Source organism: Mchenga conophoros, linkage group LG14 (genome assembly GCF_057382185.1).
Source record: "Mchenga conophoros isolate Kocher_MC1m ecotype Shallow Benthic linkage group LG14, M_conophoros_male_GT1.1, whole genome shotgun sequence".
NCBI classification, from domain to species: domain Eukaryota; kingdom Metazoa; phylum Chordata; class Actinopteri; order Cichliformes; family Cichlidae; genus Mchenga; species Mchenga conophoros.
Genome location: NC_140539.1, coordinates 31,596,314 through 31,616,936, shown reverse-complemented (window position 1 = coordinate 31,616,936; position 20,623 = coordinate 31,596,314). Strand labels below are relative to the sequence as shown.

Below are 20,623 nucleotides of genomic sequence, written 5' to 3'. Positions count from 1 at the left end.
AATCTTGTAAATGACAGTGAATGAGATTAATGGTGTCACCGTCTCCGTCCATGCTCAAATACCTGAGCGGTGATTGTGAAAGAGCTACAACATCTTCTGTGTACTCAGAGATGTCCTTGTGTTTAACTTTATGCCGCAAGCCATGATGAAATGGCTGTGGTCTGTCCTTAGAGGGAGCGCAGTGACTCCAGCCCTTATCAAACTTGTTTCAACACGCCACTGTCTGGGTTTCAGAGCTCAACTGCTATACCACATGACAACAGGAATCCAGACTCACATTACAGATGCACAAAAACATACAGAGGCTCTGTCAACATAGCTACCATGTCACAAAGTGGATTTTTATTGTTTATATACCCCATAAAGAAAAAAATAGATATATGTGATACTGGGTTTGAATCATGTCCAGTTCACATATAGCAGCAGTATCACACTTCATTATTAGGCCCAAGCCATAATGCAGACTTTTAATACATGTCAAACTTTCATTGCTTTCCACTCACTTTCTGCCATGTGTGATTACAAAAGGGGAACTTGTATTCTGAATCATCTTGAGTTAGTTGACGTTAGTCTGATGTGGTTTTATTCAGCAGCAGACACATGTATTCTGGACTGGGCAGTCTTGCTTCTGGTGTGGCTATGTTTCCTGTGGCTAAGTTTTAAGAATAACTCTAGTGTGACAGAAGATTTCCACTTCATGAGCCACCACATTTCTGACTGCTGAACTCAGCTCTGCATGATCATCACGCTCAAATACTGCAAGACCAGTTGAGCTCTATATGATGAGGTGGTTAAACTTTTTAACTCGCTTCAGCTCTTGGATGCTTTTTTTTTGTTTTTAGCAAGACTTCATGCCTATATTTGTCATTGGGAGTTAATTTAACAATATAAATGCTACAAACCAATTATTTCACCATTGGCTTGTTAATTGTAAGTTTTGCTTCTGCTGGGGGTAAAATTTCCAGATAAAATTACGACAGGAGGACAGTTGCTCAAAGCTGCTTATTGACACTTAAACAAATATCTAGCATACCCATCAGCCAGGTGTGATTCTAAAAAAGAACAACTGTTTTCTGGATTTGAAGCTTGAGCTCTAAAGCTAAGTACAGAAGGAATATTTGTGGGTTTAGACACCAGGCATAATCTGCAAATGATCCCCAGTTCAAGATTGGGGGACACACAAAAACCCGATTTCTGGCTTAGATAGCCCTAATGCCAATGCCATACCCAGATAAACTGGAGGTTTTAAGAAGGCTTACTTGTGTAAAGTCTGTACCAAATCAAACGTGCAGATCTGTCTGCTGTGGCAACCCCTTGGGAAATAAGGAAGCAGACCAAAGTATCCAGGATTTATTTATTCCAGGATGCCTATGTCTCCACAATCTATCAGAACTGGACACATAGATCAAGAACGTCTCAACTCACTAAAGTGATGATTGACAGAGAAAACCACTAAACCCTCAGTTTATAAATAAACCAAATATTTTAACACTTTTAAGAGCTGTAATAGATGCGTCACAGTACTGTACAATACAGGCAATCTTGTATATTTGTATTCCTCCACAGAATTCAGTTTCAACACCTAAATGTCAAATAAAATACTGTTACGGCTGACTTCTAAGGCTGCAACACAACTTACTCCAAAGCTCCTAAATAAGCCAAACAAATCAAATCAGGCATTTGACTTAAAGCTAAACTTTCAGTTTGAAAATTTCTGCTTTGCCAACAAAAATTCAGTTTAAGAGGTTTAATTAATGTCTAGGATTTGGACAAAGGCTCAAAGTCTCAAAGTCATAACCTTGGACTGTCACCTTATAATGAAAAAAAAGTTTGTGATTTAAACTTATCTACATAGGCTGGCAGCTCACATCTCTTTGTTTGAATATGTAATGAACACACATTAATCTCAGAGGTGTTGATAAGGCTTATTAAAGCTTTGGTTTAAATTTGTTTGCTGCAGAATGGCCTTAAATGTATCTTCATAATATAAGATACTGTATAATTTATTTTTAAAAAATTAAACTAAACTTTTAGCCAGTTCGTTAGTATTTTAGGGTGCAAACACACTTGTCGCAACATAAGTTCTTTGTGACATCATAAGTTCTTCGCTGACAGACCAAATCCATCTCGAGTACCTCACTAGCACCATTATCTACATATACACTGAAAAAAGAAAATATCCAAAAATAGAAATTTGTACCGCACCTAGCACCCTAAAAACAGAGAAAAGAAAAAACTTTCAGACAGAGTTCACAAATGATTCAAATCAATTCCCATATGTCAGCCATCTACATCTGGGTCTGGTCTCTATGCAGCATTTGTCCCCTCATTGTTCAGTGTCTGCATAAGCAGCTTCACATGCTGCATATGGAAAAGAATGCAAGATTAATGTGTCAGATATCCAGACACTGGCAAACTCAGCTGCTGCACCAGTGACGTTCCTAAACAGGCTTCACAGCTGAGCCAAGCATGGATCAGATCTGATATGCAACTCTGTGCGCACACTCATAAAAACATCTGGTCTCCATTTGAATGACTACAGCACTTCAAATCCACCAGTGAAGACAGAGCTGTTTTGTCATTCATGTGGTTTTCCCCACATAAGGCGCTATTGTGGTCACTTTACTGCACCTGGCGGTACACTCGGGCAACTGCACAGATGACTGACGTTCACTTCTGACGCAATTCTCTCAGGGCCATTAAGAGAACCAGTGCAACAAAAACTGACCTTGAAATTATTAACTTAAATCGATCCCAGAGTACTCTAAAAATTAAACATTTTCCACATTATGTAACACAGTCTTAGAAGAAGCAAAAAAAATACCATAACATACCAATAACAAAACTGTGCCTATTGTGGTAAATGTTTCCATCTCTTTTGCCATTAAGTGCCACTTCCTCATATAGAGTTAATTTCATACGCATTTCAAAAAGTTAACATGTATGCTATACGTGATATTACTTGGAAAATAAAGTTCACTTTCACTGAATAATTCTTGGCAACACATGTGTTGTCACCAAAAAAGGCAGATGCATTTTGAAGGTGTTAAAGAACCTATGTGTAAATATTTTCAATGCAGTCACAAAGTTGCTTCAGTTTGGGTTTATTTGGGATTTTTTTTTGAGCCAAGTATGAGCAAATAATGTAAAGGGAAAAAAATGTGATCTATAATCTCAAAGACAGTGGCACAGAAAGCATGCACAATAATGTTACCCTGCAGAAATACAGTCATTATAACTAACGAAAGAAAACCAAATGAAAACCAATTTCTTATGAACACAATAATAACTTAACGTAAATTATGTGACAGAAAATAAGATCAAACATTGCTTCATTCAATCTCATTCACTTCATAAAGCTGGTGAAATTACTTATCAGCGCCCCCTTGCGACCCCACTGTCATTTGAAAGTAATAAAAAAAATCGACGCTAATAAAGGAAAACTCTCCTACAGAAAGGTATTAAACTGTATTTATTATAAGTTTATGGCATTTATTAGACAGTTTTTTTAGTTTGCTGCCTAACTACCTACACCTTCAACTGAGCGCAACTAAAAAAATAATTTTTAAAATTGTAATATTAGACCAGACTACATGCACGCGTGGAGTAATTTTTAGGATAAACAGTATCAATAGTGTCTAGACAAAAAAAAAAAATCTACCAAAACAAAACAAATTCATAGCCTACCACATTAAGAATGTGTTTTCTTCTTAAATTCTCTTTAAATGTCACTCTGATCAGTGTGCAATAATAAAACAATAATAATTGTTATACACGAATTATATACGAATTAAAGAACTCTTCCCAGTAATAGGATGGGGTCACCTCAGTCTCTGCTGCGGTGGATGACACTCTATTCCAGCCTATACCGCGGGCTAAGATCTGACCTGAAGCGGGCTACTGACCTGCCAGTCTCCGCTCTCTGACACCCTTCCAGAGTAAATCCCAGGCTTTGGATGTGGAGCTCCACAGCTGCTCGCTGAAAGACCGCCGGAGCTTCAGTTTCGCTGACCTTCTTTTAGAATTCATCTCAAATCCTCCACTCGGACATAATAATAAACTCCTCCTGGTATCTCACAAACCCCTTTAAACACCCCGACACAAAATCACCTTTTTCCCGGCTTCAAGTTCTTTCTATAGTGGCGGCAAACCTGACTCCGGTGACCGGTCTTCAAACGAAGTTGTCACCATTTCAAGGGGAATTAAATGTATCCCCCCCAGTTAAAAACGGAAATCAGCAAGACAAGTAAAAGTAAGAAAGTGACAGTAAAGCATTAAGCGCGGCTTTCCCACTTCACACCAGATGTGTTTGTGTGCGCGCGTGTATCGACATACAGCCCTGTAGTCGTGATGCCTTCAAGTACCGTGGGAAACATGGAAATTGTTAGGAGAACCGATAAGATCCTTACAGCGAAACAGTACATAATATCTGGGAAAGAATCAGCGGAGCTTAGAGGGCTGGTGTGAGCAAAAGTGGTTAGATTACATAATTTTAAAACCCAGTTTTGAATAAAATAGAATCATGAGTTTATGCATTTAACAAATACGTTTACAGTATATAGAGTACAGTAGAAGAAATATTAGCTACCTTTAAACCCATGTCAGTGAAGTCAACATTAGCCTATGACACATTTATTATATGTTCTCGGTTTAATATTTATTTTTTTCAGAACATAAACACACATTTTGTGCAGCAAAGTTTTCTGGACTCCATCGTGAAACTGACTCTGTCATTTGTAACGCTGGCTGTCATCTTATCAGCACTATTACAGCTGAGCAGTTAATACAATATTGTGTACAATGTTAACGCTTTGCATACAAAGTTACTTTTTAGATTAACGCTTCCACAGTTGTACTCGTTCAATTTTCAAGTGGTGCCCAGGTCTACGTAGGGCACTTGAAGGCATCACGAGCTACAAACCACGCAACACCGCAAATACACACCGTGGCTCTCAAATGACAGAATCCACAAGCTAGCAATCACTTTCTCCTGTACTGTCACAATATTCTAATATGAAAATCCAAAAAAATAGCACTGAAATAAATAAATCCAAAATTAGACAAATGCTCTATTATAGGTATTCTTTGCGTGTGATGATTAATAATAATTATTCAGTTATTTTACTTACAAATTTGTGTATTATCTTTACAGTCAGTCTTTCTTTATTAGGTATAACTGACAACTCACATATAGTCTTCATCAGGCAAACCCTGCTAGTACCAGGTTGAACTCCCTTTTGCCTTCATAGCTACCTCAGTCCTCTGCCTTAATTCTGAAAGTATCACAGACTTCCACATGCATGATGCAAATCTCATGTTCCATCACATCTTAAAGGTTACCTAAGATCTGGTGGATGACAAAGTAAATGAAATACCATCCTGCTGGAAGATGCTCAGAAGATGGATACACTGTGGTCATAAATCAAATCAAATCAAATCAAATCAAATCAAATCACTTTTATTGTCACATCACATGTGCAGGTACATTGGTACAGCACATGTGAGTGAAATTCTTGTGTGCGAGCTTCACAAGCAACAGAGTTGTGCAAAATACAATAATGTAAACAAGCAAAATACAAGAATGGCTACATCTGAAACTAATAAATATATGTACAATATATAATAGTATATGCATTTCTGGATGTGTATACTAAATATTTTTCTACGTGTGTGTGTGTGTGTGTGTGTGTGTGTGTGTGTGTGTGTGTGTGTGTGTGTGTGTGTACATATTTTACAAATTAAATTAAAGGGATGGACATGGCATTTAAATGATACTCAGTTGGTGCTAAAGGACCCAACGTATACCAAGAAATTCTTCCCCACACCGTTACACCAACAGCAGCACCCTGACCCATAGATACAAAGCAGGATCGATCCATGCTTTCATGTTGTTTACACCAAATTCTGACCCTACTACCTGAATCTCGCAGCAGAAATCGAGACTCATCAGACCAAGTAGCAACATTAACATTTTCAACTGTCCGATTTTGGATTGATCAACAAAAATTCTAGCTTTAGTTTCCTGCTCTTAGCTGACAAGAAAATCACCCAGTGTGGTCTTTTACTGCTGTAGCCCATCTGCTTCAAGGTTTGGCATGTTGCACATTCAAATAGGGTCTTCTGCATTCTTTGGTTGTAATGAATAGTTGAGCTACTGTTGCCTTCATAACAGATCGAAGCAGTCGGGAATTTGTTCTCTGACCAGTGACATCAATGAGGCATTTTTGCCCTGAGAGCTGCTGCTTACTGGACATTTTTTCTTTTTCTGGACCACTCTCTATAAATCCCAAATACTTTTGTGTGCTAAAAATCCCAGTAGACCAGCAGTTTCTGAAGTACTCAGACCAGACTATCTGACACCAACAACCATGCCACATTCAAAGTCACTTTCTTCTCCATTCTGTTGCTCAGTTTTAACCTCAGTCCAACAGGTCATCTTGACCATGTCTACGTGCCTGAATGCACTGAGCTGCTGTCATGTGATTGGCTGATTTGATATTTGTGTTAATGAGCAACCAAACAAGTGCACCTAATGAAATAGCCTATGAGTGTATGCGTTAGCTGTTACCAGAATTTGCACCTCTGTTCGGGACAATGTGGTCTATTACTCAAAGCTTAACATGGGTTCAGAGTGTTCTCCCCAGGTAGGTCTGAGCAGGTTACATGTTTAAGAAAAAACAAATAAATTTCTTTTTACAAAAATGTGCAACAAAAATACTAACGCAAGAAAACATCAGGTCATCCCTGAAGAATAACCACAGTAAGCTCTTCTAAGCTGGCAGCTGCCATTGAAGACAGCAGCTTCAATGATCGTTCTACCATAATTATTTTAGGAATTTCCTCCTATTATTGTATGCTCGCTCAGGCAGTGCATGACCTAAATGCAGTGATATCATATCAGCTGAATTCATTTCATGGGCACCAGCTGGGATTGCTGCTGTAACAGGTTTAAATCCATGCTAAACACACAGGATGACACTTTCTGGAATAACTAAACCTCTGCTGACCCCAGCTTGCCCTCTCAGTATGAAGCTGATGTGACAGTGCTGAAATTAATAAAAGACAAAGACCATTTTTCTCCTGAGCAGGACAGGTGATTTAAACATTATAGCAAGGTCACATAGTGAGATATCTCTGTACCAAAGTGTGTGCAGCTGAGAATATTAATGAAGGGCTCCGTTTTCCATTTGTTCTGTTTGAAAGTGAAATTATACGATGTTAGGGAGAGTTAGAAACTGCAGCCCATAGAACTCCTCTGATCTTAGCTTATCTGACATGACAACAATAACAGCTGCATACTTCTCATTTTATGTTGCAAACATCAAATACTTCCAACCAGGCAAAATATCAAAATTTACACATTTACCGTTTTCTCAGTGTGTAACATCCTTTTTCTGTATTTCTATAAAAAGCGATCTGTCACTCTTAGCAAGTGACAGGAATGAAATGTATTTCAGAAAATATAGATGCTTTTTTTAGGCTCGCCACTGGCCTGTTCCGCAGCCAGTGATCAGTGTGGTGCTATTTTCAGCACCACTTATTCACCTCAGGCTAAAATGTAGCTCGGAGGACTAAAACACACGTACACACTTCAGTAAAGAAGCTGCTTCATTTGATCCTGTGAGTCTTTTAGAAAGGGTCAGGGTCAGGCCCAGTCAAGCACTTTGTTTTCCACTGGTCACATGACCCAGGAAGCCCACAGAGAAAAGGCCAGAATGTCAACAGACAGCACAATATCTAATTTAACACAAAAGACAGTAACAGCTGTTGACGTTGTCTTTCTGGGGGAGGTTTTTTATAACATGATTTTTGTCACAAAGAACCCATCTTGATGCACCTGTAGTAGACACGGGTTGAAAAAAGGACAGTGAAGACAAGATCTTGGCAATGTAAACAAGGGACGAGTCTCTAGTCTCAGTGACGTAGAAGGCAAGAACGGACAGATAGACAATACCAACCCTGTCATCTTCTAAAGAGCAAAGGTGATGGAGGAAGAACAGCAACTAGATTTTGACCTCTTTTGACATGAATCACCAAAGAGGAAAAAACGCAATCTACTTACTCTAAAAAGAAGCCACTTGGACAGTAAAGACGAGCATTATCACACTGTGGATCATTGTGGCTAGACAATGACTTAGCCTCTGGAGCAGTCCTTGGCAGCAGAAGTAATAGCAGATGCAAAGAGAGGAAACATCAGTCAGCTTGAGAATGTTTTCCTTTTGCTGACTCACCCACTTGTTTATTTTGGCCAGGCAGCACTCGTTTTCCCGTTTTCCCCGAAAAAGTGCTGTACTTTCTGGACTACATTTTTTTTCTCCCTTGTCCACCCTCTCTCTCTCCATCCTTCATAAACACAAACAGATAAACACACTGATATTTACTCATGCATTATATGTCTGCATTTGAACAGTTCCAGAGTTTGAACCGTTGTCTGTGCCTATGTCTGGTGACAGATGTGGAATGCTGTCCCATTGCTGTAGTGGGAAAATCCCCGATGCGAGGAAACTGATTTCTCCTCCTTGAATGGGTCATGTTCTTGGCCAGGAGGTCTTACACCAGGCCCCCTTGAAATGTCTGGGAGATTGCACTTCCCAGCCTAATGGAAACAAAGCACAGGGAATGGGGAGATCGCTCCTCCACCTCCATCCCTGCCCCTGAGGGCTTGTCTCAGGCATGTGCTATAAATTTCCTGACCATATATTCCCAAGCCGAGTTCATTTTTCCAGCAGAGCCACACATGTGGTGTATATCTGGGTTTAGATTATGTGGTTGAGGAAGGAGGGGCTGACTTTGGTCCCAATCCATTAAAGTGGCCACTAATTCTGTTTTCTTAAAGGGCCGTCTGTTGTAACGTAATGGTTTCTTCCTTTAGTAAGGCTTGTTCTTTTTAAAGCCATTAAATCCAAAATAGATGATCATTTACTTTTAGTCTTTCTTCAACAGATTAACTGAGATTTTTCATGTTTCTTCATATCTTGTTATTGCAGTAGAAGTTTACATAACTTGACATCCTGAATTAAACTATAAGTGAGGTAAAACTCAAAAACATATACAAATATTCCCCATGCCATGAAGCTTCTGTAGATGCGTAAGTCCACAGGGGTCAAAGTTTGTAAAAACAGGCTTGAGGAATGTAAAACTGGCATGACAAGCGTATGTGGCTATTGTTTAATTGAATGACAAAGCATGTAATGCTGTCAGGTCTGAATCTCTTAAAGCTCTGCTGCCCACAAAAATCCATGGGAAAACATTTACACAACTCTTGGGCACCTGGTTTCTATTAGAGCAATGAGGATTTAATCACAGAGGTACACTTCTCTCTCAATAACTGCTTCTCAATAACAGCTGATGTAAAATGTTTATTAGCTTGTGCTCCATGGTACCTTCAAAGCAATCAGCGGCATACAGCTGACGGGATTACTTTAGAGAAATTACATCTCGGACGAGGTTCTTATTCTCATGGCATCAAACCTAACCATTTTGTCAAAGTCGCCGGCATCTCAAATATACACACAAGCTGTCTTATGACTTTTGTGCTGTGATGCAGCCAATAGCGACTCATCTCACATTTAAGAGATGCAATAGGTTAATCTTGTGAACAGGCATAATTTAACCCGTCAATCTTTTTTTTGTGTGAACTTAACCAAGAAAAAAGGAATGAAAGTGAAAACTAGACACAAACAAGCAAACTGAATATAGCTTGAAGAGTTTGTCAGTGGACCATGATCTGCACTTGTTGCTATCACTGGTGCATTACGGCATCAACACAAAGGCACATTTTATGCCTCTCAAACATAACTGTGACATTTCATTGAATCCCATTTGTTTTCTTCAGCAGGGCCTTAGCCCTAATGACACAAACTGAAACAGGAAGTTACTGTTTATAGCTCAGGATAAGCATTTTCCAAGAAGACAGAGTTAAAATGCTAACAGAGACCAAAGTAAAAATTGACAGCTGCTTAAAATTAAAGCCACAGCAAGTGTTTGTACTCTCCCCTCCCATGACAAATGTCAAATAGGACATCAGAAGTCACTCAAAAGTCATTTGAAGTTGTTACAGTTGGCTTTCAGAGATCTGAAACTCCTTATTATGATTAGTAAACCACATTATTTCCCAACCTATGAGTTGCCACTTTGGGAATTCCTAGACCACATGCTTATAAAACAAAGTTAGGTTAACAACATCGGGGGGTGGGGGGGCAGAGCCCACTTATCTCTGTCCCTCAAACAGTTTTCATAATGAAGCACATGTGGAATCGCCAAGCCTATTGCCAAAAATTCTGCTCAACTCATCAACCATGATAAGCTGGATGTACAGTACAGGTATTGTTTTCACACTGAGAAACAAACAAGTCCTAGTGGGCCCTTGAGTTTTAAAGCCAGTGAGCCAGAGAGCAGAGAGGATGCAGGAAGTCTGCTCTGCTTCAGCCTGCTATTGCTCTTTGATTACTGAGCCAAATTGTTCAATCAGGTCTGAAACCACAAGAAAGCTGCAGTGCTACACCGCCCAAGGACAGAGCTTCTTTTAAGAGCGTGCTGTGTTTTTTTTTTGTTATCTGGGTACAAGTGAAAAGGGAACGGCTATCTAAATCTCCAGCAGCATGGGTGCCTGTAGCCTTGCTTCAGTGCAAAAACACACAGTGCGTGATGTGAGATGTGCCACGCGATTGGTCAACCTGAGGATGCGGAGGCAAGGGCTCGAGGCCCAGCGGAGGAACAGACTTTTTGCCTCCCTGCAACATCTGGAATCTCTGTGGTTTATGTGGGAAATTTGGAAGGCCACTGCGAGAGCCAATGAAGTTATTGTATCTAAACTGGCCCTGAGGAAATGTTCTTGGCTTCGAAGTTGAGTGTGTGTGTGTTTTGCAGGAACACTGAGGTACAAAGTGGATCACCAGATTCGATGAAGCTTTATGTGAGGAAGAAGTTATTGTTTGCATTCATTTCCAGTAGATTGGTAAACATTTACACACAAAAGGAGACACGTGGACATGAGCCGGTTGTCTGTTTAGTCACCAACATCCTGGTGTGGGACCCTAAAGTGGTGTGTCTTTTCCTGGCTCATTACTTCCTCAATCTTCTTTCTGCTTTTCTTCTCAGCTGAGTGGTGGACCAACCTGGTAGCTTTTGTGTTGCTTCACACACTCACTCACACACAGAGTTTCTGCCCTTGTGAAACTGGCCTGCGTCCTGACACGGCTGCCCATGTCTCCTTCGGCTTAGTTTACAAAACCCAGGCCTGAATTACCCCAACGTGCACACCAACTCAGGAAGCTGATCCCTAAAGGATTTATTGCCTGCTTTTTTCTCTAATTGGCAGCATGGGTGTAATTGGGAATGAGAACAATAAACCCGTTTCCGCTCCATGAAGGACATACACTTGGGAGATAGTGTCTGCTCAAACAGCTTTGCGAACACACACAATACACAATGACAGGATCAAACCAGATGATTTATACTGGGCAATAAATTATGCCCCACGATCTAAGAAACTGTAGAACATGATGATCTCATTCAGTGCAAGGGCCTTGGAGGCATTATTAAATGATATTATGTGCTATTGCATATATGATTGCTAAAATAATTGCAATGAAAATGTTGAAACTGCAATGAAAACTTTAAAAGATTTCAGACCTTGTTAACCACGCTGTTCTGTAATGTTTGCACAACCTTGACAAATTACTGTATATACAAAGAAAAGTCCAGAAATACTAGCAGTCCAGCCCACCTCCACCCCCACCCTTGCTCTCCCTCTGAAACTGCCGAGCTGGCCTCTGCTCTCAGGAAACCGCAAGTCGTTTTCCATCTTTCCATGTGTGGAATTTTTCATGCATTTGTCATGCCAGCAGCACCCTTTATAGTCTGAGCTGCATCTATCTGCTTATAAATTTAGAGCATGATGTCACTGATCTGGCACCTGTCGGGAAACAGCCAGAGGGGAATAAAAATAATGGGACGATTTTGTGAACGTTAGTTTTTCTGTGGTAATAGTGGTAGTAGTAAACTAATTTAGGAAAAATTTTCTTTTTCTTTCGTCTTTATGAGACAGAACAGCTGATGTCTAAATCCTTGCGCTTCTGGCCAGCAATCACATCTTTGTCATGAAACACTGTGTGCAAATTATAGCACCTTTCCTTTAAGGACTTTGTGTGCTGACTAAAGGTGCCATACATACTTGTATGTGGCATGGTCAAAAGCCTCTCAGCTGCTGACATTGAAGTTAGATGGTTTGGACACAGGAGGGATAGTGGATATATTGGAAAAAGGATGTTGAACATGGAAAGGAAAAGAGGAAGACCACGGAGAACATTCATGGATCTAGTAAAGGACATGTGGGTTGGTGTGGGAGAACAAGATACAAGGGACTAGGTGAGTTGGAAGCAGATGATCAGCTGCCGCAGCCACTAAAGGAAACAGCTGAGAGGAGAAGAAGAACTGAATTAAGGTCTAAGTCAGTCATCACTTCTTATGAATTGGATCTCAAAGGGTTCATTCTACTGCTAACAAGAATAATAAATCATCTGGTTTGGTGTTGCTTACAGCCTATATATAATATATCGTCTCACGTAGCAATAATATCACAGAAAATCAAATAATGTGGCAGCCAAGTCAACAGTGTGTGCCCAATTTTACAGAAACATTTTGGAAAATATATTCACATTTTTTGTGTTCTCAATTTGGATTTGGAGGAACTTGATGTTCTTACATCCTAACTCTATCCAGCACCTTTGGGATGAACTTGAAGACTGGAAGCCACCCTTATCACCAGCATCAGTGGCTGACCTCACTAATCCTCTTGTGGCTGAACGAAAACAAAATCTCTGCAGTCAGGTGTAAGAATCTTGTGAAAAGCCTTGAGGAAAAAAAAAAAAATCGCAGGCTGTTAAAAGTATTTGCCCCTTGCTGATTTTTTCTTTTTAAAATAATTTTTTTTTTGCATATTTGACACATTTACATGTTTCAGATTATCAAACAACATTTGAGTAAACATAGAACACACTTTTTGTACGAGGATTTCATTTTTCATTTTGGAAAGCGGAGTTCAGTATCACTACCCAGACCTAGGACTGATTACTGTCAGACCTGCTGACTCAATAAACCACTTAAATAAAAGTGTATGGCAAATATAAGCAGACTAAAACACCCCAAAAAGTAAAACATTATGCCATGATCTAAAAACATTCAAGAACAGCAGAGAATCAAAATCATTGACATCAATCTGTCTGGAAAAGGTTATAAAGCCATTTCTAAGGCTCTGGGACTACAGCAAACCACGGTGAAAACTTAGAACAGTGGTGAACTTTCCCAGGAGTGTATGACCTACCAAAGTTACTCCAAGAGCTAGAGTGTTATCCAGGAGGTCATAAAAGAATCTAGAGAAACATATAAAGAACTGCATGTCTCACTTGTTTCAGTTAAGGTCAGCGTTCATGTTTCAACAATGAGAAAAAGACTGGACAAAAATAGCCTCAATGATAGAGTTCCAAAGTGAAAATCACTGCTGACTAAAAGATTTTTCACACTTTCACACAGAGATAGGTAGTTTATTTCCTCTTAATAGATGAAATCACCATTTAAAAACTGCATTTTGTATTTACTCAGGTTATGTTTGTCTAATACTAAATTTTGACTGATGATCTGAAATATGTAAGAGTAACAAATGTGCACAAAGAAAGAAAGGAGGAGGCAGATACATTTTCAAAGCACTGTAGCTGTATATTCATGCTTATGGGTTTTCCGAGGTTTCACAATCTCCTGTGAGTGTCTACACAATTTTGGACATATTTGTACTGGATTCTGGATGTGTTCTAACAAAGAGAAATAAAGCTACAATAACAATTCAAGGAAAATAGGAAAATGATCAGAGTTCCTTCAAAATGATCCATTCCTTGTTCTTCCCCAGGGAAAAATGCGACACTTAGCTAAGTATGGAATGAGAATGAGGTCAGACCATAACAAAGAATAACAACAGAGTTATTATTCCTTCACACAGCCTAAAACGTACATCTGATTTCAATACTAGCCCCACCAGCCCACTTTGCTTGTATATGTTCTGATTAGAACTGCGTAGGTGTCAGGCTATGTCATCTACTACTCACGTTCCCATGATGCTCTTGTGATGTGTATATTATAGTCTCTAACCAGCCTCCAGGGAGAGAAACGGAGAGAGCGACTGCAGCTGTCTGAGGTCACAGTCAGTCTCCATCAGCAGGCTGTGACCCTGGGTGACACTGGAGTTTGAGAACAGCTGAAGAATATGCAGGAGTAAAAAAACAGCAACCCTGCTTTAATGCATTACTAGCCATGGACATTATATAATACCCACTGGTGCACCATCTATAGCCGGACTGGTGATTTATAATAGCAGTGTATACATAAGGCTCAACAGAGGAGTCATTTCACAGTGAGAAGGATTCTCATGTTGGCCAGTTTCACTGTGGGAATCATGAGTAAGGCTGGTAAATGGTTCTAGCTCTACTGTGCATTTAATCCCAATCATCAGAGCCTGATTAAACTTGACTTGGTGCCAAGGGGAACTGTCCAGGGAAGTCAACATTGTCATATTAGTTTTATACTGTTAATAGCAGACTAGAGAAAACATCTGTGGTGATGTTTTACATAAATAAGTACAGGTTTTTTTTTCAGTTTTCACAGTCTGATCAAAAACACCTGGGCCTTGTACACAAAGCAAGCAACTAGCTCTTACTGTGGATTTTACAACCCCTCTGCAGTTCAGCCTCAGTCATCAGGATCATGAGCGAAATACTTCATAGGAAATAAGATGTAACTATAATATGTGAGCAGAACAAATTAGTTAAAGTAAAAATTAATTTAAAATAGAATCTTACTGTATATACAATGTGATCTTGGATGGTACTGTATAGTATCCACAGTAAGCTTTGTGCATGCAAGCACTTAAGCATAACAGATTAAATTGACCATCTATGCATGCCATTATTAGTTAAATTAAGCATTCAGTGTGACACACTGGTGCAGGGTGTAGCACTGTGGTTTTTTCAGTCTGCTCCTGTTTCTTCTCACACAAAAGTAAGGCATGCATGTTCAGTTAATTTTGGTGATTCTCAGTTGTTCATAAGATATCTGCTTTCTCTTTGTGTTAGCCCCGCAATGGGCCAGTGTCAGCTGGGATAGGCTTCAATTCTCCTGCAATCCTAACTAAATGAGTGGTTATTGAAAAACGGTTGAAGGATAGATTTTGGTCATTTCCTCAATGTAGAAATTATTGTCCCCTCTGTTAGATCAATACAATCTGCTGTAAAATGTGCTGTTATTCAGTGTGCAAAAAATATTTTTAAATTCAAGTTTCACTGCTTATATTTACAGTCATATGAAAACTTTTTTCAAAGGACACTATGCAGTTCTGTGGAAGTGAAGTACAATTTTTTGTAGAGAAATTTTGCCACTCTTCTTTACATTGCATCAGTTCACCGAGGTTTGCATGTATTCATTTATGCTCGGTTCTCTTAAGGTCCCACCACAGTAATCAATCAGGCCGAGGTCTGAACTGGGGTATTGCAACACCTTGATTCTTTTGTTTTTTAGCTGTTCTGTTGTAGATTTGCTGCTGTGCTTGGGGTCATTGTCCTGTTGCATGACCCAGTTTTGGCCAAGGTTTAGCTGTCAGACAAATGGCCTCACATCTGACTAGAATACTGTGGCGACAGAGGACTTCATAGTTGATTAAATGACTGCAATGTGCCAAGGTCCTGTGGCTGCAAAACAAGCCCAAGTGCCTAATAGTTGGTATGAGACATTTGTGCATATGTGCTAAGTTTGTTTTTTGCCAAATGTGGAGCTGTGTATTTCACCTCCACTTTGGGTTATGTTTCTCCAAAGGACATTGGTCAAGAAATGGTTTGTTCAGACACAACTCTGCAAACCTAAGCCCTCTGCAATCTTTCTCCTGAACAACTTACTTGTTCAGTCATTTTCTAATTGTGCTGTCATGAAATTTAACATTTAACATTCTAAGTGAGGCCTGTAGAAGCTGAGACGCAGCTCTTAAGTTTTTTTTCTGTAATTTCTTTGAGCATTGCACAGTCTGACCTTGGGGTGAATTTGAAGGGACGCCCACTTCTGGTAAGATTGAGGTAAACGCTCCAAAGCAGCAGACTGCCTAAGCTTCTGCTTTTATAGAGATGGACACACCTGCTGATCATTAATCAATCAAGTGCACGGGATTAGCAGCACACTGGTGCAACTTATCCTTTTAATTCCGAAGGAATCAGTAAGGGTGTACTTAGTTGTGAAAACTCTCTTTTCCCCCTTTGTTTCCCCTTTGTTTTTCTTATAATCAGCAGCAAGAGATTTCCGCACTGAAAGTAGATTAGCATATGTATTCAGAGACAGGATCTGTGTAAATGAGAGTATTAGAGGGAAGCCTCAGCCTGACAGTTCTGGGCCACAGAGTGCTTTTTAAGCCACATTTGTGTGATTTTCTCTCAGACTGGTGCTTGGGTAATACGATGTTGATCATAAAGCAAAAGACCACTTACTTACGCAAGACAGGGATTAAGGTACTTTTTGCTCATCATCTATGCAAGGTTTAAAAAACTTTCTATAAATGTTGAGCAATATCTTCAGAAATTAAACATTTCAAAATCAGTTTTAAGCTTTTTCCCCATCTTCTCTGAGTGTTTCCATATGTGGCTTGAATGAAGCTCTAGGCTTTTCTTTTTTCTTTTGAATCAGGAAACAACAAAACCAAAAGTCAAGAAGGTTAAAAGGTTGACTGTTTTCCAGAAATGACTCACAACATGATCTTAAATAAACAACAAGAAGTAGGAAGAACTATTTCAAAGATCTCTGCTCTCTGCTCGTTCTATTATAAGTTACAAACATGAAGTTCAATGTTCAAAAGAATTCAACACCATTAAAAGCTGTGCTGCTCTGACCGACCACCATGCTAACAAAAGATTTTTTTTCCACACTTTGTTAATAAAAATCAGGTGTGGTAGCAATTAAAAAAAAGAATAAAGATTAAATAAATACTAAATAATATTTATTTAATAAATATGACAATAACATAATTTACAGAAACCCACCATGCATTAATCATTGTAAAAAAACTTTTGGGCATCCTTGCATACAAGTCATGTGAATGTGTAATAAGCCTGCAGGACATTTCTAGCACATTAAAAGCAACAACAAAAACAAAGCCTCTTCTGGTCAATGTCAATGTAATGAGGTGGACGGTGATGTTATAGTCTACACCGAGGACCATCTGGCTGTCTCATATTCATGTCTTTAAAGAGGTTCCTGCAGCCCAGCTGCAAAATACAACCAGGAAAACTCACACCTAATGAGAAAAGACCATCTTTTACAGGATCATTCTCCGTGTCACTGGTTCATGTCTAAACCATTTGTAGATTCTATGTGCTTTTTGACCTAATAAAGTAGATAGGGATATTGTGTCTAATCTAGCTTATTCCAATCAAACTATCCAAACTAAATAAAAAAAAATTCCCATCAGAAATCATTTGATGGGAATCTTTTATCTGGGTTGACAGATCTGTTGATGTTTTTCACTGTGCTCGCACACTCAGGTTTCCAAGAATCAGTCACAGGACATATCTCATTCACACGACCAGACCGCACATTAGTTAACTGCTTCATAAAAGTGACATGGAATTTTTCCAGACCGTAATGTCCACTTGTGCAGTGCAATCATGTACAGCTGAGGTCATGTGAGAGTGCAACCTGAGACTAAAATGGCATCTACCCAAATCCTGCAGCTGCCCCACAAGGCCTACATCACACCAAGCCAAATATTTCCTCACAGCAAAACAGAAACAATTTTAACCACCATGTGACCAATATATAAAAGGCCTTTAAAACAAGACTCTGTGCATTTGGACATTCTCAAGACACGGTTGGGAGGGAGCTGCCACCTGTGGCCATCAGTCTTATTGTCTGGTGCCTGAAGAATGCCACCATGTGAGCCAGCGTGCAATCCAGCCTCAGAGTGCACAGAGGGTTGTTTTTTTAAAATTACATACAGCAGCGGTCCTCAACCCCCGGGCCACAGACTGTGAGTCGTTTGGTACTGGGCCGCGAGAGTTGAAACTCAGGTGTGAAATTTATGGTTTTTAGGGTTTTTATCGTTATTTATTTTAAATCCTTTTTATCGTTAACTCTGTTTCCCTGGGTCTTTTTCCTTGTGTTATGAATAAATCTTCTTTTTTTGTACCGATACAGGTTTTGCTGTATTTATCCGCAACACCTTAAAGGCCGGTCCGAGAAAATATTGTCGGACACAAACCGTTCTGTGGTGCAAAAAAGGTTGGGGACCGCTGTCATACAGGACCGTACTTCACTGATGTTAAACTGGCTGTGGACTAAGACCAAAGACTCCTTAAACAATGACACTTTATGATCCAGTTATAAAGTTTCAAGGCATCAAAATTTAAAATTTCAGGGTCTTATGCTTTCAAACTCCCAAAAGAAATTCTACAAGGTGACAGCGTCTAATCCTTTTCTTACATAATAGTACTATTATGTAATAGTAGTTTTACTGTACAGTGAACATTAATTGATTTACAGATCTCCTTCCCCTCCAACAAAAAATCATGGTGCATTATATTTGCTGAGATATTTGAAAAATTGCATTAGAAATTACTAATCAAAAAAATGTTACTCTGTTTATGCTCACTCTTCTGTAGCTACCTAGATGCTAAAGTACCGTGAGCGGAACTTTACATGAATATGAAGGGAAAAGGATATGATAAAGATGTAAGGACCATAATTGTATTAATCAACAAATACCTCCATGCAATCACTGGAAGTAATAGTAATATGCATTAACCTACTTATCAGATTTAATTCCTTATTAAGTGAAGGTGCCAGTCCACTTTAACACTTGATTATAGCTATACAAAAAAAACGACCCTTAGCTTTAGTGTAATATTAACTAATACTGATTTTTTTTTAAAAAGTGAAAGCAATACTTATTGATATGCAATTACCCCCCACTGCTTTCTGGTATACTCAGAAAGCATTTTCTCTATCAGCTTTATCTGGTCACATGCTCTCCCAGCATGCACTGCATAGACAGGCATTTTGTTGGGCAGCCACTAATAAAAAACAGAAATATTGTCTTACCTGCACCTGATGCATCGGTCACCTTACTGAACATCTGCAGGAAAAAACATTCAAATACTGGTCACTGTAGCAGAAACTGTATATATAACATGGTTTCTTTTTTAATGGCACTTTTCAAAAAAGAAGATAATAAATAATAATAATAATAATAATAATAATAATAATAATAACAACAATAAATTAATAGTCACTAAGGCTTTACTTGAATGCAGCTTCACTTTGGCAGCCATATATATGCACCAGTTCACATTTTTTTTGCCATGAAAACTATTCAGATACAAGCTCCTAGTTCAATGATTTTCTTTAAAATGTACTTATCATTATCTAATTATAATTATATAATCCCCTTTTAAAGAGAGTCTTATCAGCTTGCTTTCCCCAATAAGACCAAAGAAAAACTATCAAAGATCATTTTACAGAATCATTTCTTTGGAATGCTGTTAGCGCTGGAAAATAGACCTGTGTGGAAATGGTCTTGATGCATTCTCAATCATCCAGGAAAGTAAATCTGAAAAAGTTGATTCTGTTCATCTGGACATAGCGTTTTGTGGGAGAAACGTTTCGTCACTCATCCAAGTGACTTCTTCAGTCTCAGCTGACTTCAGGTTTCCCCCAAATCTTATAAACAGTGGAAATGAAGTGCTGATACATGAACTTGTCACTGTAAAATTACGCTGGTCAGCATATTCTTTATAACCTTTTAGTTTAATGGTTATTAATATAATTCTGCTACTGCCAATAGAGGCCAAGGAACTGAAAATCTTTTCCTGACTGGACATGATCTGCTCTCCTGCCCATCTCTCTTTTCCATTTCCCCTCTGTGGCTCACTGGTTTGATTTATCCACTTGTTTGCCTGCCCTGATTCCACGTTCATTGTGGAATAGGCAAAAATGCAGCATATAGTCCCAAGATGTCTTTTTTCTAAAACTACAGAGCCTCCATCACGACTGTTAACGTACAATTAGCCCACAGGGCACTGTTTAGATTTTCTATTAACATACTAGCAAAGATTTCATAACTACAAACAGTATAAACCCTCACATTTTTACCTCTAGGCTGGATGAGCAACCTAGTAAAAGTCATGTCCATGTTGCTGTCTTCTCTAGATAGTCATTGACACTATTAGGGAATATAGCAAATAAGCACAAAGGACAGCAGGCAGTCGAAAGGAGATTAAGGGAATAATTCCCAACAAGTGTCTGGCAGGTGGAGGGGGAATTCTCCAGGGTTAGCAGGCTCAACCACTCAGTTACCTCCAGGCACAAAAATCCAACTCTCTTTGAGAACCAAATTCAAAAACAAGTCATAAATGTATGACTCATACCCTTATGTGTGTATTTTTATCTCTGTTTAAACATAGACGAGTTGAGTGGAGCCTCTTCAAACCATGAGGTATAGCCACTGATGGATCCCTCATTATTGACTGTGAGATTTGGCACAGCCTGGCAGAATTTCCTCACGTATCTAAACACTGAAAAGAGTGTTTAGATACTCTTAATG

The 20,623-nt window shown here is 39.1% G+C and overlaps 1 protein-coding gene across 4 annotated transcripts in view; it reads right to left on the bottom strand.

The window, feature by feature from the left end:
- The window catches only part of stard13b (StAR related lipid transfer domain containing 13b), a 73,267-nt gene that overhangs the window by 28,993 nt on the left and 23,651 nt on the right, over nucleotides 1-20,623 (bottom strand). For all 4 annotated transcript variants that reach the window (XM_085243934.1, XM_085243937.1, XM_085243935.1 and 1 more), the window contains one exon: nucleotides 19,123-19,156. In XM_085243934.1, coding sequence (XP_085100060.1) covers nucleotides 19,123-19,156 — 34 coding nt within the window. The remainder of the gene's footprint in view (nucleotides 1-19,122; nucleotides 19,157-20,623) is intronic.